The following is a 25334-nucleotide window of genomic DNA, read 5'->3' on the forward strand; positions in this document are numbered from 1 at the left end:
TGGTAGATCAAGCAAATTCTTGTTAAACTTTAGGAAGTCAGAGAATGGGAGAAGTGTTATATAATTGAGAACATCTAATTTTCCAGAGTAAAAAATGATTCATTCTTTGTATACCTCTGCTCCCAGTTATTGCCTAAGAAACACTACCTTCTGATTTTCTTTCTTCTTTAAAAAACATAAAATTCTGGAGTTCAATTTGCTCTTGCTGTACTTCTTGAAAGATGGGGAGAGCACCAGACCCTTACAGAAGCACTTCTGGTTCTCAGCTAAATGTAGAATAGGGAAATGAGAACATGGTACCTGCTGCCCTTCATTTGCAGAATGGTGAGCAAAGTACTATTTTTTCAGAATGCCAGTTAGAACAGAAAGACATTAAAATGGATTGGGATTGGAATAAGGTGAATACATTTGAGAGATTCAGATTATCCTTGGCACATTTATAAATTCTTCACTGATCCAATAATCCCTCTTTTCATCCTTGGCTTTCTTTCTGATTAATTCTTTTCTTCCCAGTCTGATGTATAACAGAGTGGTTAGCATATTGCCTGATCTACAAATGGACATAATGACTAGGGATCCCTTTTAACTTCAAATAAAATCAATGTAAGGCACAACTATTCAGGAATATTTTGTATTTTCAAAGTATTTAGGAATTCTTTAATTAGAAAAATAAAGGCAATGGGATTATCCCTCAGGTTCTAAAAGTACCCATGAATTAAATCACTCACATTCCCCTCTTAAAAACAAAACCAAACCTTAAATCACATTGCTATTAAGCTTTCTTACAGTAAGAAATAAGACCAAGCTATACTAGAGTACAAACACCTGAAAATTCTGAGCATGAAAATAATTTATTAGACATCTGGTTTATTCAAACATTAGGCCTACTGACGACAGAATTAACAGAGCTCATGGAGTAGGAAAAAAAAACAACAAACCCACCCAGCACCTGCTTCACTGCAAATTTCCTGGGGACAGAATTCATGCCTTCTGTACTACAGTCTCAGCCTAAAGCATCCACACGTGCTTGATATTCTTGATACTCATTAACTTGAACAGAAGATGAGAAACTTCCCGAACACTCACCTTCGCAAGTAGCATTAGTGATATAACTTTCAGAAACATTCGTAGGCACAAGAAACAGCACTGCCTGCAGTGAGCATCTCTGATGATCAAAGAAAAGAATGTCACTAAATACAATCTTACAAATAAGAAGGAAAATACACACTTGCCAATGGACTGCCTTACATTATCAGGAAAAACGTCGCGAGATTTATGAAATTAAAACTGTTTACTCAACTTTTAATTGATTCTGAAGTTATTTTGTGGTACTAAAAATCAGAAAAAAAGAAAATGGATTTAACCTAAAGAATTTAGGGAAGAAATGCAGTACTACTATGCAACAGTAGCTGCACTTCTTTGGTTAACTCATTAAAACGATGTCCAACATTTTCAGTCAAATTTTATTAAAAAAATTATTACAATTCAAGAACCTAATCTAAATATGCACTTGACAATAAAGCACATCTGAGTATGGAGTGAAAAAAGGTTTCAAAAAACCATCCATGTATCCTCTCCAAATATCAATTCATCACTTCTGCAGGCCTTTTGTTGAGTGGAATCATAAAGAACTGAAGATTTATTGCTGTGAAAATAAATCTGTAGTACAGTAGTATGAATCTTGGGTATTAAGCATTATCAGCTGAATCAAGTTAAGAAGTTCAAAATCTAATAAGAAATTTGTGTGTGAAAGTCTATAAGCCAGTTGACCCAAGAGCAACTGAGAGCTCTAACATGTTCAGTGAGACCAGACATTTTAAATCTTCATTCTTTGAAGGCAATTAAAAATAACAATTCCAACAGCCCATAAACCAAATAAAAAAAACTGAAGAAAGCAATTAAAACTACGTTCAAAGAGCCATTTTTTTTCCAGCTCAATTTCAGCACCCCAAGGAAAAAAAAAAAGCATCCATGACTATCACAGATGAAAATGAATGTCACTGGAATCAGTTATTTTTCCCCACTGAGGTATAAAATCTATATAGAAATTTGATACTATACTATAACAAATTGTACTTCTCATAGTTCTGTTTTAATTTCCTTTAAACCCTGTTTAATATAGTTTCTTCTTAAATTGTAAAAATGTTGTTTTCATGATTCTGAAACTGGTTCCAGTTCTTTTTCACTTATTTTTATATCAATATTTAATATACTGGTTACCAGTTCTAATCAGAAAAAAAATCTTGGAAATCTCTTCATTATGACCGCACATTCAGCAGCAGTTACCGATGTGCAAGCAAACCGTACAAGGTGCAGCTCCGGAAAGCACGTTTTGTTGATTGCTTCATTGTCTGAATATTCTTTACCATGATTCTGGGTGAAAGACACTTTCCATCTTGTAAACATCGGTGTGCACAGTCTCGCTACTATGTAGTTTCACGTCCTCGGACAAGAAGGCTGGTTCACAGCTAGTGAAAAGCGAGAGGAGTCTAAGTTTTAATGGCTGATAAACCTTACATCCCCGCAGGAGGAAAGCACTTTTCCTTTTTTGCTACTTAAGAATGTGGCAGAAATGTATGCTGAGGTAGCCCAGTCAATCCTTTTTTTTTTTTCCTTTTCTTTTTCTTTTTCTTTTTTTTTTTTTTTTTTGTAAATTTGGTCTCAGAATATTTCTGGAAGGGTGACATTTCGAAGAAGCCACTGCTGGGAGCGGCTTCCATTGCAGTCTCTTATGCTGGGCACCTGGCTATCCTCTTCTGTGGCTTTATCCAGGCACTGATTACTGTTCACATGCTGCAGGGTTAATTTCTGAAAGTGACAGAAAAGAACCGTTAACATGAAAAAAATCACACACCTCAACCATCATTTCTGGTGAGCATGAAATTGCTCTGTAGAAAAAGTGTCTACATAAAGACTGCTGTAAGACCTATGTGGGAGGGAGAAAGGCACTGGGGTACGGTCGGTTACACTGAACTTGAAGTACAGTGACCAAAATGCTAAGTCCCAATTCTGGACAAGCTCTAGAACACTGTGAGAAATTTCACTTTTTGTGCTTCAGCTTCCTAAAAAAAAAAAAAAAAAAAATCAGATTAGTGGTTCCTAATTTGGGATCCTCAACCTATTTTCCAAAAGCTATTTCAGGGGCGCCTAGGTGGCACAGCGGTTAAGCATCTGCCTTTGGCTCAGGGCGTGATCCCGGCGTTATGGGATCAAGCCCCACATCAGGCTCTTCCGCTATGAGTCTGCTTCTTCCTCTCCCACTCTCCCTGCTTGTGTTCCCTCTCTCGCTGGCTGTCTCTATCTCTGTCGAATAAATAAATAAAATCTTTAAAAAAAAAAAAAGCTATTTCAAAATTGCTTCATTTCCCTGTGATAAGGCTGTTCAAATTCTGTGATTCCAAACCTCAAGTCCTTAGAAACTCAGGTTCTTCTGAAGACTCAAAAGCTTAAGAGATCGTAAGATTGATAAAGCAGCCCTTAAAAAATGGCTGAGAGATGCAGCTATATAATTTTGTGTACTTGTCTGTGCTACAGACTTGATTTTTAGAGCAATTTCAAAGCGTCAGGACAGAGGAGTGTTATGAGTGATAAGCGTAGGTCAGTTCATGTGTCTGTTACTCAAAGCAGCCAGGGAGGGATGTGAATTACACATTATCCTGTAAACGTATACAACTATAAGGAAACGTGAACTGTTTACTAAGACACATTCATCTGACTCTTGCTCATCCCTCTATTTTAATGTAATTCTTTTATCTGGAACATGTCATTTTCATGGGGACTGTGGTCACTGTACTCAGAAGAGGACCAGTCAGCACGACTAGTCTCCAGACAGAAAAACCTTGATGAAGGCAACTGAATAAACCAGTGACAGCTGTAACTTACGCAGCAGAGGATAAAAGCTGTAATTATCATTGCCTACAGTCTACTTGTAACCTAGAAAAGATCATTTTGGTGGCCCTTGCCCCTAATCTCTACCTATAACTAGGTCAAAATCATCTGCATTTTATTGTAGAAAGGACAGCTATAAGCATCAAAGCACAAGAACCTGGTGTCCTAAACTGTATGCAATATCAAATATAAATAAGACAAAGATTTAAGAAAATACAAATTTAATCAAAGAATCCTAGATCTAGAGTTCCAGCATTGTTTGAGACACAGATCATTTTAGCTGCTCTGTGACCCTGGGTACGTTCCATTCTGGGCTTCAATGTCTCTACATGTATTAAACAAGGCCCTAGGTTTTATTTCTAGGGTTCCTTTGGAACCTACGATGTCATGATTTATAGGTTTACAAAGGGGCACCCGGCTGGCTCCAGAGAGCATGTGACTCTTGATCTCGGGGTCATGAGTTTGAGCCTCATATTGTGTGTAGAGATTACTTAAATAAACTTAAAATATGTGTAATTTATTTTCTCTTTAGTTCTCCAGCTTGCTGTGTTTCTGACTGGTGGAGGCAGGACAACGCTGACACGCTGTCCCTGAGCTTCCTATGCAGCTGGCTGAGTCTGGGGGAGCTGCATCGTGGTGTGACTCCTACCTTTGCCCAACTCGGTCTTCTCCTTTTCCCAGGTGTTCAAAGGCTGCTCTCTAATAAACACCACAAACACTAACCTTTGTCTCCGAGTTTGCCTGTGATAGAACCCAGCCTGCAAACTAAAATTTTATCTCTGGGAAGACTGTGCAAAGGGCTCCAAAGTTGTTTAAAACTTAACATTCATAACTGGCTCTTTCTAAATCCCCTAAACCCACTTTAGCTCCTTCCATTTCTACCTTCAGCTACCTCTGGATAACAGGTGTGGTGCACTGTGCGGATCATACACAGGCTACCACTGCCATCCCCACTTCCTGTCTCCATCACACCGGAGACTGGAAACCCAACGCCTGTGTAACCAGCCTCCCTTTTAGCTGGTGGAGGTGGTGTCACGATGGGCTGAAGTTCTGGCCCATAAGACATAGCAGAGTCTGCAGAGGGGGGGTCTAAGAAAAGCTCTGGCTTTCCTGATAAAGAGCAAAACCTGGGGTAGTACGATGTCCCCTCTTCTTCAGCAGCAGCCACCTGTGGCCACAACCAAAAGGGGAGGAATATGCAGCAAAATTATCCCTGATGGCACTGTGCCAATGAATCTCTACCCCAGAAGCCTTCAGAATTATGAAGAAGAGTAAGCACTAATTTGTTCATGCTACTCTAAACAGGTTTTATGTTTCCTCATTAAAAAAAAATTCAACAAGCCTCCCAATGGTGTGTTCAATGAAAAGTGACAGTACATTAAAGATTTATTTTAGAGAGAGTAGGAGCTGGCGAGGAGGGGCGGAGGGAGAGAATCACAAGCAGACTCCCCGATAAGCTCAGAGCCTGCCGCAGGGCTCGATCTCACAACTCAGATCATAACCCGAGCAGCAATCAACAGTTGGACACTTAAATGACTGAACCACCCAGGTGCCCCTCATTTTTAAAATAACCATGGGGTGCTGCTGGCATTTGGTGTCTGAAGTCAGAGATGCTATACACCCTGTAGTGTCTGGGGCAGCAGCATGCGCCCATGAAAAACCCCAGAACACGTGATAGAGGCCATTTCGAATAGTCATTAACTGAAGTGTTATGTTTAATATTACTTTTACCATAGTTTGACACTGTGGAGGGAGACCCAGGATTTATAAAGCACAGTCTCTACCCTTGAGGAGCTAACAGTCTAATAGTGGAGAAAAGACTGGTAGAGAAACAAGTACAAAGCAGTTCAGTATGACAGAGGTCAGAGAAGATGTGCAGAGGAAAAAGAACCAGAGAAAGACCTACTGAAGATTCTGGTGCCAGTTCCAGAACTATAAAGCAAAAGCACAAATTGGGAGGTTAGCCAGATAAAGGCACAGGACAGAGACTTACTGGGGATGCTTTGATCTTTTATGCACTCCTGTGTGAGTACAACATACAGTGTGTGGTGAGCGGGTGAGGTTTCAGAGCAAAGATAAATATAAAAAGTTTTGTTGTATGTCACAGAAAAATCATCATGAGCCAGAGAATTTCATTATTTAAAGCTCACCTTTTTACTTAAGTGTTTAATTCAGCCATTTAAACAGTCTACTCCTGGCTCCATTTCTCCCATGCTAGACGACAGAGCTTGAGGACAGAGGGAAGAGTGGCTATAGTGACAACAAGGACCAGGGACTGGAGGCAAGGTCAATTACTGGGGAGATTACAACATATTTATATTACTTAGGTTGTTTATCCCATCTGTCCATTTTTAGAGTGTAAGAACAATTTGACCCATATTAAAACTGTACAAGAGTTCATTCTTTTCACTATAAAGAATTCATTCTTCTAGCTACAAAACACACCTAATTTCATTCCTCCATGCAACTGAATAACTTACCACTGGGTCATACTCCCAAAGTTGGTTGCCTTTTAGGTGGTGGCATTTGAGCATTGTGACTGGGCCATTAAGTTTGGAGACATCCAAGCAAAGGTCATCCGTTCTAATTTCTTTGTTGGCAGTATAAGAGAAAACCTGGAAAAGGTGCACACATGTAAGCTTTAACAGTAAAAGAAACCAGCCAATAGTCTGGCAAAAAAACCCACCCAAGTATCTCAAGATACGTGATTTTTGAACTTGATTAATGTGGTATTAGGAGAATAAATGACTCAGAAAAGCTACCACTAATTTTGCACAGAGGAAAGGAAAAATGACCTTGAGCTCTCTGTATACACTGACTGTATTGTCAAGGGCTGTCATCTGTTTGACTAAAAAGGGCAAAGTAAATCTCATGCACAGCAATGTAAATACAGTTCTCACAAAGGGGCCTTTTACAAATGTTTCACTTAAAAGTAATCATTAAATTGAAAGCTCCCTTCTCCTAAAAGGTCTTTATTATTGTCTCTTCATAGGTAGGAAAATACTTCCTGAATGACATAATGAGATAAAAGGGGCAGAAGATTAAAACAAATCCAAAAATTATTCCTTTTAAAGCTTAACTAAGAGACTTACCTGGTTACCTCCCATACCATGACAGTTAAAAATTCCAACTTTTTCATTCTCTTTTCTAGCCATGTTATCTAGACACTGATTTGTTTCCACATTTCTTATCTATGGGACAATAATGAAAACAGAAGTTAGAGGTAAACTAGACAAACATACAGATACACATGCACATCTACTGCAAACATATACACAGTGTGGACTGACAGCAGAATGCTCAGTGGCCTTGTTGCACTACTGATTCCTTCCAGTTTCCTCACATTCCAAGTTCCACCTTGATGACTGTCTTGGAAAGAGAAACGAGATGTCCTCTTGTTGGGTAAGATATTTGGTAATCTTCAGGATGTCTAATGACAATTGAGATTCTAAATTATTAGGGACCCTTAAACTAAAAGACTTCATGTAGGAAAAGAAGGGAGCTTGTCATCATTGGAATAGATACTCCTGAACGTAAGTATGATTCTGATGTTCTCCTTAGCCCAGCAGGAAAGTAACTACTGACGGGATGGTTTGGAAATCTGATACAGTACTTCCCTATGGAAGTTGTTCTAGGATGTACCTAAATTATTTGAGAGTAAAAATGATTACAGAGGGCATACACACAGAAGAACTTGAGACGATGGAAGCGTTCTATACTTATGCCATCCAATATGGTAGCTACTAACCATGTGTGGCTATTGAGTACTTTAGTATATTTTTTTCTTTTACTTCTTGCTATTGAGCACTAAATATGTGGCTAGTGTGACTGAGGAACTGACTTTCAAATTTTATTGAATTTTAGTTCATTTAAATATAGCCACATGTGGCAAGCAGCTACCACACTGGTTGTGCAGGACTAGATGTCGACACACAGGATAGTCTTCCACAGTTTGAGAGGGACTACTTGTCAATGATGGAGACAATATGCACACACATTAATAAAGCCAAGTTATATCCTTAGCCCTCTGTGAAAGGCACATGGAAGTGCCCATGTTCGGTTCATACTCTCTGGAATTAGTAAAAATCTTAGGGGATCTAAATAATTTCAAGGGGCAAAGTTAGCAGGCTAATGGCCCTTTTAATAGGATTTGTTTATGTCTGAATAACACACCTTTCCTTACAGAGCCAGGCTTGCCAATGAGCCAAACCCAAACGGTCATAAGCACCATGTACAAATGTGAGAATGCTAGCGGGTGAGGAAATAGGAAGCTTTCTACTTGGAACACAGCAACATCTGAACTATGGTGGTCGGGGGGAAAGGGCTGCACTTCTGAGGTATATGGAGGCAGGTGGGCAGGAGTGAAAGCTTAGGGTATGGGGACATGCAGACGTGGGCTTCTCTCCCTACCCTAGCATTACTAGCCACAAGACTGTGACTGGTTAGCACTCTAAGACAGTGATTCCCAGGACCACGATCTGAACAAAATTATCCAGCCAAGTGTTGACACATGTGCCACTATACAGGGGTTTTGTGATCAAATGTGTCTAAAAATTACCAGGTTAAACATATTTAAATAGGTTTCTTTGCTGAAGGACTTCTCAAAGCTGTTTACTATACTGTGACTCTTGGTAGGGGTGGGGACTGGTGGTAGAGAAGGATGTAAGATATAAAAAGCAGCATTTCCCAAACATCTCTGGCCACAAAATCTACTCCCTCCTCCCCTACCTTTCTAATCGAGCACCTTGGGGGACCTCAGACCTCAGCACTCTTTAGAACACAGTAACTGGGAAAGCTGGCTGTAAGAACCTCAGTTTCTCATCTGTGTAACAGGCACACCAATCTCTCAGGTTTGCTGGGAGCTCTTAATGAGCTAACACATACAGAAGCCCAACAGAGACGGACACATGGTAGGTCCATGGTCACTGTCAGGTTTTCCTCCTTACCCACACATTCAGCAGCTCTTCCACCACTTTCTGAAGTAACAACTTGGTGTACACAGCTATCACTACAATATTAGTTTTGACCTTGGAAGTTGAAAATAACTGTGAACACACTCATTCCTGGGAAACAGGCAGGAACCTAGAGCCTAGGTTTCTTAGTTTTTGCTCAGTCTCCTCCAGAATCTTGGTACCTCCACTAGGTGGAACCACCTAGGCAATTAAAGGATTTTTAGACTCTAGTGTAATGGAATCTGGATCCACTTTTCCCCCCTCTCTGCCATTAAGAGAAATATTGGTCAGATATGAGAAAGACTTGGGTATTAATGGTTAGGAGCACAAGCTCTCAAGCCATACTGCCTATGTTCAAATTCTGTCTCTTCTATTTTGTGGCTGTGACCTGAGAATATTGTTTTAACCATTTACATATGCCTCAATTTACTTACTGTCAAGTGGGGATAACAGCACCTATATCTCATAGTGTTGATAAGAGGATAAAATGAGTTAATGTTTGTAAAGCACTCAGACCAGCACCTGACACAGAGTTTATGCTCACTCAATCTTAGGGTTATTAGATCTGCCTAGAGAAGCCATCGGTTAGTCCACAGACTGGCTAAGTAGTCAAAAGGTCTGACTTGTTTTCTGTCATGGTTTTTTAGAGTATCTATCTCCTCAGTTAACAGTTATTAGACATCACAATGAAACACATTTACTCAGTTCCAGGACCTACAGGAGCTATGAGAGTCAGTAGTGAAGGCAGAGACTAAATTCATACCTCTCATTCCCCTTTCTACTCTAAAATCCTATGATTTCAGGCTTCTCTGGACCCTTTGAAGTATGACAAAAGATCCCCCAAAGTCTAAATTCCAGTTTTCAGCACAGTAAAGCTCATGCAGGTGGAGCTATGATCCCAGCATGAGAGCCCCAGCTGCACAAGGGTGGGTGCTTAAGAGCGACCCCAGCCCTAGAAGTTAGAGCTTTAATCTGCATAAGGTGCCCCGATACTAAGGGCAAACAAGCTTAAGACCAGCTGCTTCATTAAAAAGGCAGTGACAAGCAGGCCACGGATGGTAAAATCTGTTCCTTTTATAGAAAGCCAGCTGGCAAGAGGCAGGTAAAGAACAAACTTGCCTTGGCAATCATCTTTGTAATACACCTATATTCTGGCCCAGTGAACAATGTTATCCAAAATTGGGTCAGTTCAAGAGAAAAAAAACAACTCATTCTCTATTCTAAAGGCAAGTTATACTCACAACTATATGGTCAACTAATCTTCGACAAAGCAGGAAAGAATATCCAGTGGAAAAGACAGTCTCTTCAACAAACGGTGTCAGGAAAACTGGACAGCCACATGCACTAGAATGAAACTGGACCACTTTCTTACACCATACATAAAAATAAATACAAAATGGATGAAAGAGCTAAACGTGAGGTAGGAAACCATCAAAATCCTAGAGGAGAACACAGGCAGAAACCTCTCTGACTTTGGTTGTAACAACTTTTTACTAGACACATCTCCAGAGGGAAGGGAAGCAAAAGCAAAAATATACTATTGGGACTGCATCAAGATAAAAAGCTTCTGCATAGCGAAGGAAACAATCAACACAACTAAAAGGTAGCCTATGGGATGAGAGAAGTTATTTGTAAATGACATATCTGATAAAGGGTTAGTATCCAAAAATCTATAAAGAACTTATCAAATTCAACACCCAAAAAACAAATAATCCAGTTAAGAAATGGGCAGAAAACATGAATAGACACTTTTCCAAAGAAGACATCCAAATGGCTAACAGACACATGAAAAGATGCCCAACATCACTCATCATCAGGGGAAAAAAAAATCAAAACCACCTCACACCTGTCAGAATGGCTAAAATTAACAACACAAGAAACAGGTATTGGCGAGGGTGTGGACAAAGGGGAACCCTCTTACACTGGAATGCAAACTGGTGCAGGCGCCCTGGAAAACAGTATGGAGGCTCCTCAAAAAGTTTAAAAAAGAACTATCTTATGATCCAGCAATTGCACTACCAGGTATTTACCCAAAGGATGCAAAAATACAGATTCAAAGAGATACATGGACCCCAATGTTTACAGCAGCATTATCAACAATAGCCAAACTATGGAGAGAGCCCAAATAGCAAATGTCCATTGACTGATGAATGGATAAAGATGTGGGGTGTGTGTGTATAAAATGGAATATTAGCCATCAAAAAGAATGAAATCTTGCCATTTGCAGCAATGTGGATGGTGCTAGAGTGTTATTATGCTCAGTGAAATAAGTCAGAGAAAGACAAATACCATAGGATTTCATTCATATGTGGAATTTTAGAAATGAAACAGATGAACCTATGGGAAAGGGGGGGGGAGGAGAGGAAAACAAACCATAAGAAACTCTTAACAATAACGATAGAGAACAAACTGAGGATTGATGCGGGGGGGAGGTGGGCAGGGGGATGGGCTAAATGGGTGATGGGTATTAAAGAGGGCACTTGTTATGATCAGCACTGGGTGTTGTATGTAAGTGATGAATCACTGAATTCTACTCCAGAAACCAATAGTGCACTGTAGGTTAACTAAGTAAAATTTAAATTAAAAAAAAAAAAAAAAAGGGCAAGTTGTAGGAGCAACTGCTATAAATCTTCCCATGGTAGATTCCCATGGTACATGCCCCACTCTGGGCCTTCCTTGACTGGAATGAGGCTACGGCAAAGGAAACAGTCTCATTAATGAAGCAAGAAACTCAGCATACTTCTCATCTGTTTCAGGATGAATTTCTTAAATCACAACAAAGTTCAGAGGTGCTCAAGTCAAGCCTGAAGTAGCCTCAGTAACAACTAAGGGCAAACAGTTGCCTGTGCTCCCCCTGGCATGGGCTGAATGGTTTCACTCCGACTCACCACTGTCAGTCACTGGGCTCCCCTGTGTGATGAACTTGCCCTTCAACACCCTACTCTACTTTACATCTCTTCCTTGTTCCCACATCCCCAACATCGCTACCCTCTCTTCACTTTCAACTGATGATCTTCTGTTCAATAACGAAACAGAAAAATCAAAAAGCTTCCTCATACTTCTACCACAAACTACTTGCTTCTACCCTCAAATCAACAACTGACCTTAACAGTTGTCCCCATTCCCTCCACCCTCCTTCTTATTTCAATGGATGCCATCCTTTTCATCCCTTCCCATCATGATCGTCTACTAAACAGGACTCCTACAACCAACAGCTCTTTTCAAGCAAACAAAAAAACCCCTCCTTTAACTCCATATTCCCCTTCAGCTACCAACAATTTCTCTGCTCTCCTTCACAACAGAATTTCTTGCAAGACTTGCCACGCACATGATCTCTAATACCTCTTCTTCCCTGAAGTCATCAGGGATATTGTCCCTACCAATCTTCATGGGAACCCTTTTGGGGTCGGAGATGGAGCCCACAGACAACTTCTCCCTTGCCAGTCCAACGGCCAGTTCTCTGTACTAGTCTTACTCAACAGCCAACCACTTCCTCCTTCCTGAAACACATCCTTCACTTAGTCTCTGGGATACCACTCTCTTGGTTCTCTTATTTCAGTGGTCACTCTTTCTAAATCTTTTTGGCTAATTCCCTCTCATTTCATAAATTCTAAATTGTGGAGTTTCCTATGGCTTGGTCCTCAGTCCTCCCCCTTCTCCTCCATCTACACTTGCTCTTCCCAAGGTGATCTCATGCAGTTTTGTTTTAAAACCTACCTATATATTGATAATCCCTAACTTTAGATCTCCATCCCCAATCTCTCATCCAGACTGCACGTTTGTAAATGCAATGACCTACCCTGTATCTTTACCTGGATCCAATTTAACATGTCCCAACTGCACAGCTGAATGCCCCTGCACCCCCTCCACAAGCCTTCCCATCTTGATAATGCCAACTTCCCTGTCCCAGTTTCTCAGGTGAAAATCTTAACACAGTCCTTTACTACCCTTTCCTTTCACCAATACTCCAGCTCTACTCTTGTCTGCACATAGTTTTGCCCAATGTAGTAATCTGATCTTTTCCCAGTGAAGGTTTCCTTGTCTCTCTCTAGCTTCCCGTTCTCCTCAGAATAAAACCCAATGTGCTTACTGTGGCCTACCAGCTCTATGTTATTTGACCCTCAGTATGTCTTGACCTCATCTTCTACTACACTCCCCACCCCTGTTCACCCCATTCCAGACAACTGGCCTCTGTTGTTTCTGGAACGTGATAAGTATACTCTTGTCTTAGGGCCTTTGTACTTGTTTTTCTCTGTGCCCGGAACGCTCTTTCCCCAGCAGTTCAAATGGCTTGCTCATTCACTTCTTTAAATCTCTGCTCAAAAATCAAAACTCCAAAGGGGGAACTTTTTCAACTGCCCCAACATAAACAGCACCAATACTCAAGCCTGCCAGCCATTCTCATTCTCCTTTGCCCTTAGTACCGCCCACTATACTGTGTACTTTAAAAACCTGGCTTCCTCTACAGACTGTGAGACTTGCAAGAGCGGAGACTTTATTCATTGCTGTACTCCTTGTATGTAAAATAGTATCTACCACATAGCAGACACTCAAATATTTGTTGAATGCATGGGAAGACTGAAGAAGTGACGGCCTCCTGTGCAGTGGGGGTTACTTTTCCTAAGTGTCAGGAGGATTCAATCCTGGGATGGGTCCTGTTTGTGGCCTTGTCCACAAATATCATCTGCTGCTATGATTTATATTATATATGTTCTTTTAACTTTACTTCTTTCATTCAGGTTAATTAACACCAGGACATCATCTTTAGGAATATATGCTTTCAACTAAATGGTTCAGTTTGTTAAAGTAAGAAGTCTGCTGAAGACATTAAAATACTGAAACAACAGTCCAACACTGAAAGGTTAGGGGTGGAGCATTCTTATTTTAATAAACTATAACACGATGAAAAATTAGCAATATTTCAAGTTAGGAGGCAGATGGTGTTAACTGTCAAGAACTTTCTTGCACTTGAGGTTATGTATTTTAATATGAAAGGATTCCCTTGTTGGATGTTCAACCTCTATTGTTTTTGATGAATGAGAACATAAATAACCACATAGACTATAAATATTTTACCTCTCCCAAAGAGAAATAGTGACGTGGAATCTGAGAATCAGGATAAATATTCTCTAGGTACCAAGAGAAAGGTTTGCATTGTAGTTTGTGTCTTAGACCAAGTCTTGATGATATATCTCCATAATCTACCTTTGTAACACCTGTTGAAAGAAATAATGAATTATTCATGTTCTATTAGGTAACACATTTCTATTTAAATATTGCATTTAACAAATGGTACCATTTTGGTGATGTGTGGCTATACAAGTGATATACCACGAATCCATTGTCCAAAATAAAAACCAAGGAAATATATTTATATGTGTTTTATTTTTTTCAAAGAAAAACTAAATTTTTTTAAAAAGATTTTATGTCTTTGTCAGAGAGAGAATATGTGAGGACAAGCAGGGGGAGCGGCAGGCAGAGGGAGAGCGAGAGGCAGGCTCTCTCGGGTGAGCAGGAGCCCAATGTGGGGCTCGATCCCAGGACTCTGAGATCATGACCTGAGCTGAAGGCAGACGCTCAACCAACAGAGCCATCCAGGTGTCCCGAAAAATTAAATTTATGTGAGAATGAAATACAATGCTAGCAATATTACACACAAATGTAAATTTTCATAGGATCAGAAAACTTTCATATATGTGAAGGCAAAAACAAGAATCAAGATCTCTTTTGCCCAAATATTAAGCAGAGCAACTGTTTCCAGTCAGGTTTCTCTCATACAACTCACTGTGTGAACTGTGACTTGACGGTATTGTGGTAATTAAAAAACGAGGCTGGAATGCTAACAATGTCAGGAAGACTTATAGCTGATAGAACAACTGTTCCCACAAAACCCTGAATGGCAGTGAAGTTCCTGGACAGAAGTCCCTTGAGACACGCTACAGTGGCCCTGAGAGACTTGAATTTTCATATAAACGTTACACATTACAATTAGGTTAAAAATAAAACAGAACACTGGTAACACCTGGACTGACAGTAATGTCTGCAATACTGGCCCGGATAACTTATTGTTAATAATATAACAGGCATAGTGCTAAGCACTCTGTACACTGTGCAATTTCATTTCTTCCCTAGGACAACCCTGTGAGGTTGGTGCTTTGCCTCTCTCAAAGCTTTTCTACCCCTTCTTAACTCTTCTCAGATGCATTAGGATCAGAGGCAAGAAAGTTCTAGTCCTGTATTTCTAATGCAAAATGCTAACCTGGAGAAATTATATAGAAGAAATTCTTGAACTCATCCATCCACACTTCTGCAAGTCGTCTGTTATTTTTATTGATAATCTGTCCTGTGCCTCCTGGAAACGTGTAAGGTGTGGCTTTCCGAAACACATGTCCAACATGTGAGCAGGTGACAATCTCCAAAGTTCCTCCACATTGCCAAATCTGAAAACAATAGCAAAGAAGACCATATTAAGATCCTGATGGTTAAAAAACAAAAAAAAAGTTCACATCTATGGATATTCATAGTTAAAATTTCACAGAATCATGACCATCCACACAGTGGAGCTCCTGCCATATGATCACAAAAGCAGTGCTTCCTCAGAAGCATACTTTTCTGTAATTTTTGGTTCTGATCAAACCAGAAGTTGGAAGGTTAAATTCAGAAAAGATAGGAGGTCTGGAGCAATATTTTTCTAACTATAGGCCAGGACTCATAAAAAGAGCATAAGTTTAAATTTGAATTAAGTTTAAATTTTATTTTTTTTTAAGATTTTATTTGAGAGCGAGAGCAAGAGTGGGGGGAGGGACAAACGGGGAGGGACAAGCAGACTCCATGCTGATCATCAGGGAGCCCAATGTGGGGCTCGATGCCAGGACCCTGGGATCATGACCTGAGCTGAAAACAGACACTTAACCAACTGAGCCACCCAGGCACCCCTAAGTTTGCATTTTAAATTCAAGTTTAAATTTTGTGTGTAGTATATGCATGGCTCATAGTCAAAAAACTTTTGACCATGGAGCATTCACCCAGAGTCCTGTTACTCCTTTTCCAAACTTGTCATAGCCTGTACATGAAACAGACCCTAGAACTCTAAACTGGATCTCTCATGAGTTATCCACTGGGACAGTGACAGCATACTCTGTCATCTTCATGAGAATAAAAACCAAGACAGGGTAAAAGAGGGATCATCAAGTTTGGGTTCACATTCTTAGTTTAATGAAATTATCCTTCTGCTCCTTTCAAAATGCGTTTTTCTGTAAGCTAAAAATCTGTTATTTACAATTAAAACAAATTGAGAAGTTTTGATTTTGTTAAATATTCAGTCTACTTTAAAGTTCTCCCAGGATCATAAAGTGATACAGCTGGATAGGATTTCCAAGATGATCTAGAGTCCAAACCTCCTTTTATAAGACAGCAAAGTGATCCACTAGAACAAAGTGAGGTAGCTGGTTTAGATTACAATGCAGCTCAGTGTGGTTTCCACTATAAAGCTATGTGTCTCAAGTGGATTATTTTCAGAAATACGCAATGTCACTTAACATGTTGATTTTAGTGAATGTGAAATGCTTAAGAGTTTTATATAAGGTTGACTGGGTTAAATTAAGTTAGAGCAATTTCAGAATTCTTTTGCCTCTTTTTATTGAAAAATGTAAAGCCAGTAAAGTGACCACGTTTTATATAAGAGAGAATAATTTTCACAACAGAAGAACAAAGCATATTAGAGAAAGTGAAATTATGTTTTTGGCAGTCGAATACCATAGTAGCATATAGAAACTACATATTGTTTTTTATTTTTAGAGTTTGAATTACTTCCTTGAAAATAACAGAAATTCAAAATAACTAGGGAATCTTGTGTAAGTTTTATAGTTTAACCATTAAGATCACTGATTTATTTGCTTAAAATATAGTTTATAAGGAAGCCTTAATAGTAACATGAAATTTTTTAATGAACTGAGGTTCTGAAGTCTGACAAAACTCATACTAAATCAATTTTTATTTAGAGATATATAATATGAATAATTAGAGCATATCTACATTTAAGATTAAATAAAAGATTATTTTTTTTCAAAGGGAACTTACCCTAAAGGAAATTTCTAGGTTTTCTCCTCCCCAAATATCCATTCCAGCATCATATGTTCCAATTTCCTGAAAGTAATCTCTGTCTATTGAAAAAAGGCCTCCTGCCATTGTAGGTGTTCTGAAAATTCAATCATAATACTATACTGTTAATTTTAAGAATTTAAAATTTACAATCAGTTCTTGTTTTTAAAAGTAGAGAATAAATGCTTATTCTCACACTCTTCAGAAACTTTCACAGGGACCTAAGGATTTTCTTTGTTTTTGTGCTATACTATTTGGTCTTCAGACATGCAGACTGTTGGGCCTACCCTCTGTCACAGCTTGTGCCCTGAGAGCCTTCTCTGAACATCCCAAGGCCTCTCCTGTTTTCAGTACCTTTCTTGGTCCTCAGGTCCTGACTAAGCTTCCATCTGAAACTCCTTAAATTGAAGCTAGTTGTCATAATTCTCTTCATCTATCTTCCCATAGTTCCTAGCAATTACACTGACTATATTGACTATATAACCAACTAGATTCATGTTAGCAATTCAAACATACCAGGTTCTAAAGTGAGGCAAATACTGCAAAGAGATAGACTGCATAGGACGAAAACAATGAGGTCCTTCCCTTTCCTATACCTAACAGAAAACTTTAAGGAAAGGAGAGGACGTAGAGAATACAGTCAGTCACTCCCAAGGGGCTGTCAGCCTGACCAAGAATGGTACATTTTCTGCAGAAGAGGGGCCCAATTCATCAGAATATGGTCCAGGGATGTAGATTGGGTACAAACAGGTAGCATTAAGCAGAGAAATGATAACAAAGTAGGACTAAAATAAATGAATACCAGTTAACCATTTGATTTCCATGAAGGATGAGTATGGAGAAAAATGGACTCCAACTTAAAGAAAATAATTAAGTTCCAGGGACAGAGGAGACTATGGTGACTACATTTTAGGATGAATTATCACCTCTGATTCTATGCCCTAAAAACATATGAATTCCATGCTGTTGGAAGGGTGGCAGCAATTGCCTTTCCAGTACAAACAGTCGTTTCCACATAAAAGTTAAGACATACTTTGATTTTAGAAGAGAAAAAAAATGAGAAGTCTACTATGTTAGAAGTCAGAGGAAACAGGCCAACTACCATTTAGTACCAGGGTTTCTTGACCTAGGTTTTGAGAAATCTCTACATTTCCTAGAACTGTATGCTCAATCCTCTGTTCGCACATGTACATTTTCCCCCATTAGAGAAGACTCCTAGCTTTTAACAGATTTTTCAAAGAAGCCCACTGTCTACGAAATGTTTAGGAACTCCTAATTTAGATGGTTATTTGAACTGTCAGCAAAAGAGTGGAAAAGTACCTTTGCTATAGGAAAAGACTCAAAATAGAATTAATGAAATTCTCCTCAGCTTTGCCAGAACGGGATCTGAGTTCAAGGGAAAGCAGGCCGAGAAGGCCAGGAGGGGAGAAAGCTAACGCCTGGCTCTGAAGGGCTCTCCGTCACTAGAGAGGCAGCAGGCTGGTGCTGCCCCAACAAGTCCCAGGATGGTTCAGAGACTCACGGTCTCAACATCAAGGTTCTGAAAAGCATCAAGAAGATTCTTATCCCTTTCAGAAAAAAAATCTATAGATGACCAAGTATAAAACAGAGGAAAAATCAGAATGTGCTCATGGAAATCTTTTTTTATACTTCTGTCAATTCTGGTTATTTTTATATCTTAAACGAGCTTTTCTAACCTCATCAGTCAGTAACTACCATCCAGATGGTACAAGTCTGAATTTACAAGCTTGTATTTTGGTACTACGACCCACTTTTAGGTAATATTTTCACATTACACTTACAATTAATTAAGGGATAGTTGGATTTAAAGGTAAATATTATATCCTTAACAACTGAAAGCACAAATCTGACAGATTTGCAAAATGTTGTTCATATAGGAATGAAAGAACATATGCATGTTACCATCACCTTTCAGGTGCACTAGATTTATATAAATGAAAAATCCCAATTTTATTAATGGATCAGAGGAGAAAGCCCCCTTTAAAATAATAATAATATGTGTGGCTCTTAACTACATATATGGTACACAAATGCCTCATGTCTCTCAAAATACACCTAGAAGCCTTTTGGTATGATTCCCAAAGCTCCACTGTTCCCTGTCAATAACACTTTTGGAAAAATGTTTGACAAAAGCTCCACTGTTCCCTGTCAATAACACTTTTGGAAAAATGTCTGACAAAAATGTAGTTACCTGACAGGAAGAGTCCGATCACCTTTCCTTCGGTCCATCTCTCTTTGGGGAACAGGATACCAGCGGAAATTGAGCTTCCAGTTGAAGCCACCGTAGGTCATATCAGAGCCTGCCATGTACTCAAAAGTATCATCGCTGATCACATCAATGATAGGACAGACCACTGTTTTCCTGAAATTATAAAAGCAAATGAAAACATCTTCACTTTCCTTTTTGAGGCATAGCATAACAACTATATTATAACTATATGCCATGTGCTTTTAAAATAAAAATACATTCTATAATGTTAAAAGCAATGGTGGAAAAATTTCCTGCTATATCTTACTAAGTTACCATAATTTTTTTTTTTTTTTTAAAGATTTTATTTATTTATGTTGACAGAGACAAGCCAGCGAGAGAGGGAACACAAGCAGGGGGTGTGGGAGAGGAAGAAGCAGGCTCCTATCAGAGAGGCCTGATGTGGGGCTCGATCCCAGAACGTGGGGACCACGCCCTGAGCCGAAGGCAGCCGCTTAACGACTGTGCCACCCAGGCGCCCCTACCATAATTATTTGTTAAAAAGATTTATTTATTTGAAAGAGAGAAAGAGGGACGGGGGAGGGGAAGGGAAGCGGGGAGAGAGCGAGAGAGCCTTAAGCAGACTCTGCGCTGAGCGCGATGCCGGGCTCATTCTCATGACCCAAGCTGAACCCAACAGTCGGACGCTTAACGGACTGGGACACCCAGGTGCCCCTAAGTTAGCATAATTACTTATCACACTTGCAATTGTTGATAACCCTCCATCCTTTTTTCATTCATACGTTAACATATTTGCCACATGTAAAAACACTCCAAATATTTCTAGTTTTCAAAAATAATATTTTTAAATGATTACATATTTAATCATCTTAAGGTGATGATTTTTTCTTTCTTTCTTTCTTTCTTTCTTTCTTTCTTTCTTTCTTTCTTTCTTTCTCTCTCTCTCTTTCTTTCTTTCTCTCTCTCTCTCTCTCTCTCTCTCTCTCTCTTCCTTCCTTCCTTCCTTCCTACCTACCTACCTACCTACCTACCTATCTATCTATCTGGCAGGGAGAGAGAGCCAGCGAGAGAGGGAACACAAGCAGGGGGAGTGGGAGAAGAAAAAGCAGGCTCCCAGTGGAGCAGGGAGCCCGATGTAGGGCTCGATCCCAGAACCCTGGGATCATGCCCTGAGCCGAAGGCAGATGTTTTAACGACTGAGCCACCCAGGCGCCCCTAAGGTGATAGTTTTCTTAATAAACTCTAGGATATTTGTGTTCCTTACAGTTTTTTGCTATTAAAACTACGAGCACTGGGTGTTATACGCAACTAGTGAGTCGTTAAATACTACATCAGAAGCTAATGATGTACTATATGCTGGCTAATTGAACATAATAATTAAAAAATAAACTAAAATCTTTTTATTCAAAAAATAAAAAATAAAATTCTAAGTGAAAATGTTCATATAACCAGTATTTTGCTTTTAAGATAGGAATGGGTTTACTGAATTAATGGAAAGAAGTTTTTCTGTAATGCTAATCTTTACCTCTTTCCATATACATATGTATAAGTATATATTTCTCCCTGCAACTTCTTTATAATACTATCAACTTTGGATGCTATTTTCTTATATTTTTTTGCCAATATAATAACGTTAAATAGTAAGTAGAAAGGATATTTCCCTGCAGGTTTGTTATTTGTTCATACAAATTGTCTGATTCCCCCAGACATTTAAAATTTATTGTATTGGTATTGTGGTATTTTTTATAAACCTGAAAAAACTTCCACATGACCACAGCTCCTTCCTAGGAAAGATGCACTACTCATAGCCCCTAGCAGCCACATTCTAGAGTATGTAACATCTGCACCACCCCCATCTTTCCTGTCTTATTTAAGAAATCCTTCCCTACTCCAAAATCATAAAGATATTCTCCCCTATGCTGTCTTAAAAAGAATTGTATTTTTGCTTTTCATATTTAAGTCTTTTAGTCCTTATGGAATTGATTTTGGTACGATATACAGTAAAGTGTCCCAACTTCATTTATTTTCCTTAGAGATAACCAATTTTCCAGCACTATTTACTTGATGGTCTTTTCTTCCTCTGCTGTAATTACCAATGCCCTCTCTGTCATAAGTCAAGTTTCCATATAAACATGGGATGGTTTCTAGACATTACTGTTTCACTAGCCAATTTGTGAATTCCTGCATCAATAGGTCACTGCCACAATTAAGATAGCCTCAAAATAAATCTTGGTACCTGGTAGTGCCAGCCCTGTTGTACGTGACTCTTCTTCTTCAGGGGTATCTTAGCTATTTAAAAAAATATATATATGCATTTCCACACAACAGAATCAGCCAGTTCCTCCAAGAACATTCTTTCTGTTGAGGTTGCAACTAGAAATGCACTGAATTTATACATCAATGTGGGGAGAACTGTTATTTTTACTTTTCTATCCCTGAATATTATCCTCCTCTCTACTTAGATTATCTTCTAGTAAATTTCAAAAGTGTTCTATTTTATGCATTTTTAAAATTTTTATTTATTTATTTATTTGAGAGAGAGAGTGCCTGTGAGAACACGCGTGAAGGGCACAGGGAGAGGGACAAGCAGACACCCCAGTGAGTGCAGAGCCCGATGCAGGGCTCCCTGAGATCATGACCTGAGCCGAAGTCAGACACCCAACCGAGTCACCCAAGTGCCCCTATGCATATTTTGTTAAACATATTCCTAATTATAGCTTTTGATTTCCATTGCTATTATAAATGGGATTTCTTTTTTTCTTTTTACATTACATTTTCTAACTATTCCTTGCTGGTATGGAGAAAGCTTTCTATAGAGATCTTGTATTTGGCAACACTGCCAAATTATTATCTGTACTATTTTGTGTAAGATTTTTTTTTCCATTAAGAACACATCATCTGCAGTTGATAGCACTTTCCTTTCTAATCCTTTTTTTAAAAAAATATTTTTCTTTGACCTTGAGATTTCCTTTCTAATCCTTACACCCTTTATTTCTTGTATTACTGTAAAACTTAAGGCTTCTAATAATACTAACAGTAGTAATTCAGGGCACATCATAAGGATGCTCCATATCTTTTAGAAAATATTTGGGGGGGGGGTGCTGGGTGGCTTAGTCAGTTAAGTATCTGACTCTTGATTTCAGCTAAGGTCATGATCTCCAAGCCCTCTGTCAGGCTCTGTGCATGCAGCCTGCTTAAGATTCTCTCACTCCCTTTCCCATGTACTTTCTCTCTCTCTCTCTCCCAAAAAAACCCCCAAAAAACAAACAAAACAAAAACAAAAAACAACTCTTCTCTATGAATATGATGTTTGCTAGCTAAGGCTTTTTTAAAAGCCATCCTTTCTCAGATTAGTAAATTTCCATTCTGTAATAGTTCACTAAGTACTTTTAATCATAAATGTTCATTTTAATCACAAGTGAACACGTTTTTTTATCTATTGAAGTGATGACAGATTTTTAATGATAGGGTTTTAATCATAGTTTTAGAAATGTTAATGAGGATATATTATGTGAACTGGTTTTATATTATTAAACTAAACCAATTAGTCATATGTTCTTTTACGTATTTTTTACATAAAAATAAAAATATATTGGGGTGCCTGGGTGCCTCAGTCAGTTAAGCATCTAACCGGCTCAGGTCATGACCCCAGGGTCCCGGGATTGAGCCCTGTGTAGGACTCCCTGCTCACTCTGGAGTCTGCTTCTCCCTCTCCCTCTGCTGCTTCCCCGGCTAGTGCTCACGCTTGCTCTCTTGCTCGCTCTCTCTCGTTCACCCTCTCTGTCAAATAAAAATCTCAAATAAATAAAATCTTAAATAAAAAAATAAAATATAATTACTTTTCCTGCCAGTGGACTCAATTTTCTGGTATGAGATTTTTGTGTTAGTGTTCATGACTGGGTTTGGGTAATTTTCCATGTACTTCTTTTCTGGCTTTGATATCAAAGTTATATTAGTCTCATAAAGAGCTGAGTTGCTTCCCTCCTTTTCTATATTGTTTACAAATTCTTAGGGGAGATCTGTTTCCCTATCACCACCCCATACCGAGGCTGAAACAGGCGAGTTTTCTTTGGTGTGGTAGGATTTATTTCTCATTCTCTTACACGGAGATACAAGAGCCTACCTTTACACAGGTGTTTGCTATTCATCTTCCAGCCTCAGAAAGGGCCTAGACCCTGTATCTTATCTTCCCATCCATTTGTCTATCAAGGCAGAGAGGCAGAGAGGCTCTGTGTCCTCTGAAGTTTGGCAGAAATTCTCCAAGTGAGAGCTGGTTTTAGTGTCTGGACCACTCACTTGTCTCACTCTGTTTTGATGTTTGCAAAACTTCAGACTTCAGTGCCAGCTCAGTGATGCCTTTAAAAATGTGTTTTACAATTTATCCAGCATTTAAGCTCTTTCAGCTGGAAATGTTACTCAGGACACCTAATCTATCATACAGCCCAAACTGGAAATTGTGGTTGTCATTTTAGTCAATCCCCCTTTCATTTCTGCCATCTCCTCACACTGCTGCTTTCTCTCCCTGGGTCCAGGCTCCTGCTTACATGTGGTCTTATGCAAGCCAGGATTTCCCAAACCAGTCATGTGTTACAGAAAACAATTTACAGAGATATTCTCTTCCTTCTTTAGGCAATGTTCTCCTTCCTAAAGCTGCTGTGCCTTCTCATTGCCTCAATGCTGGTTTTTCCTATTTATTCATCTTTGAAAGGGCAAGATGTAGTCCAGTGTTTGGTAACAGAACAGATGCAGTGGCTTTGCCATGCTTTACTCAACTAGTACAAGTTTACCTTGCTAAAATCTAAACCTTAATTTAAGTTGGCACAGACAGCCTCTAGCTCAAACTGCAATGACAAGAAAAAATTCAACTAATGTTAAGTCTAGCAGATGGAAGGTAGCTTCCCTCCGGATACACAAGAATGGTGCCAGGGACCAGCAGCAGGTAATTCTATTGAAAAATGCATGCACTGCTCCCACTGCTCTTCCTGTATCATCAGAGACTATAGTACTTTTCCATATGCAATGAAGCACTTTAAGATGCACTGTGTTATCTCCCCACCCCCTTCTTCTTGCCCTGCAAAAAGTTGAGGGCTAGAGTCCTGGTAAGGAAGAAGACAGGGATGAGATGACTTGCCTGTCCCAGTCTTAGCCTTAGACAGCACGGACAATAAAGGGTTTCATCCCACCTTTCCTGAAGCCACTGTCTTCCGTTCTGCGCCCATTTAGTAAATACAGCAGAAGGTATACATCTGAACAACACGCTTCCTAATCCAGCCTCAACAACAAGACTACAAACATTTCTTCACGGTTGTCTTCCCTTTTAGTTTAGAGTTCTTCATGGGTATTTTAAAGGAAACTTCAGAGGAAATTATTTTTGCATTTATTTATATACTCAGAATTTTTCAGTTTATCATACAATTTAGGACAAACACACCAAAACAAATTTATAGACTTCAGAACATTACCTGTCATGTTTGATCCTGGCTAAGAGAGGCTCCAGCCACCCCACTGTACATTCACAGTGAGCATCTAAGAAGGTGATCACTTGGCCTTTAGATACAGCAGCTCCTTTCAATCTAGCTCTGATCAATCCAGAACGTTGCTCCATTCGAATTACGTGAACTGGTACTTTTAATTTTTTCACGTAACTCTCTAGAGGTCTTTTCAAAAAGTCTGAAAAATTAACAAAACAAAACAAAAAATGACATGAAAAGACTGACCTGGTGCTACCCAGATGTAAAGCAATTCTGATAGGCAATATTCATTCACCACCTATTTACTGAGCGGTTTAAGTGAAGCTCCCTGACTCAGAAACCCATTTCACTACAGGGAGCCTTTTTATTTCCTGAGAGCACGTCCTGAGAGCATATCCCAGAGCTGCCTCTACCTCACTACATGAAGAATCAGGACAGCGCCTTTGGGCTCAGGCTCAAAGACAGACAAGTGACCACAGTTCCCTAAGCAACTCTGTCAGCTCACTTCTTCTTTTTCTAATCACACTTAAGGATCAGGAGTAGAAAAAAAGTAGTTCAAGAGCATTAAATCCAGACCTCAATAGACAGAAGGAAGAGAATATGCAACAGCTGTCAGAATTCAGACAATTGTGGGATTTCTTCAAAATCCAACCTGAAGCCAACTGTCTCATTGACTACCACAGTCTTTGACTA

The 25334-nt window shown here is 39.2% G+C and overlaps 1 protein-coding gene across 4 annotated transcripts in view; it reads right to left on the minus strand.

Annotated features, from left to right (window-relative positions):
* Positions 1 to 832: 832 nt before the first annotated feature.
* Positions 833 to 25334, minus strand: part of GALNT1 (polypeptide N-acetylgalactosaminyltransferase 1) — a 124919-nt gene continuing 100417 nt past the window's right edge. For all 4 annotated transcript variants that reach the window (XM_087869869.1, XM_087869871.1, XM_045777852.2 and 1 more), the window contains 8 exons: positions 24633 to 24840; positions 19153 to 19323; positions 16920 to 17037; positions 15100 to 15280; positions 13917 to 14056; positions 6981 to 7079; positions 6369 to 6503; positions 833 to 2808 (listed from right to left, as the gene is read on the minus strand). In XM_087869869.1, the coding sequence (XP_087725995.1) occupies positions 2662 to 2808; positions 6369 to 6503; positions 6981 to 7079; positions 13917 to 14056; positions 15100 to 15280; positions 16920 to 17037; positions 19153 to 19323; positions 24633 to 24840 (1199 nt within the window). In that variant the 3' untranslated portion in view covers positions 833 to 2661. The remainder of the gene's footprint in view (positions 2809 to 6368; positions 6504 to 6980; positions 7080 to 13916; positions 14057 to 15099; positions 15281 to 16919; positions 17038 to 19152; positions 19324 to 24632; positions 24841 to 25334) is intronic.

Source organism: Ursus americanus, chromosome 19 (assembly GCF_024610735.1).
Source record: "Ursus americanus isolate L20-20 chromosome 19, mUrsAme1.1.p, whole genome shotgun sequence".
Classification (NCBI taxonomy): Eukaryota; Metazoa; Chordata; class Mammalia; order Carnivora; family Ursidae; genus Ursus; species Ursus americanus.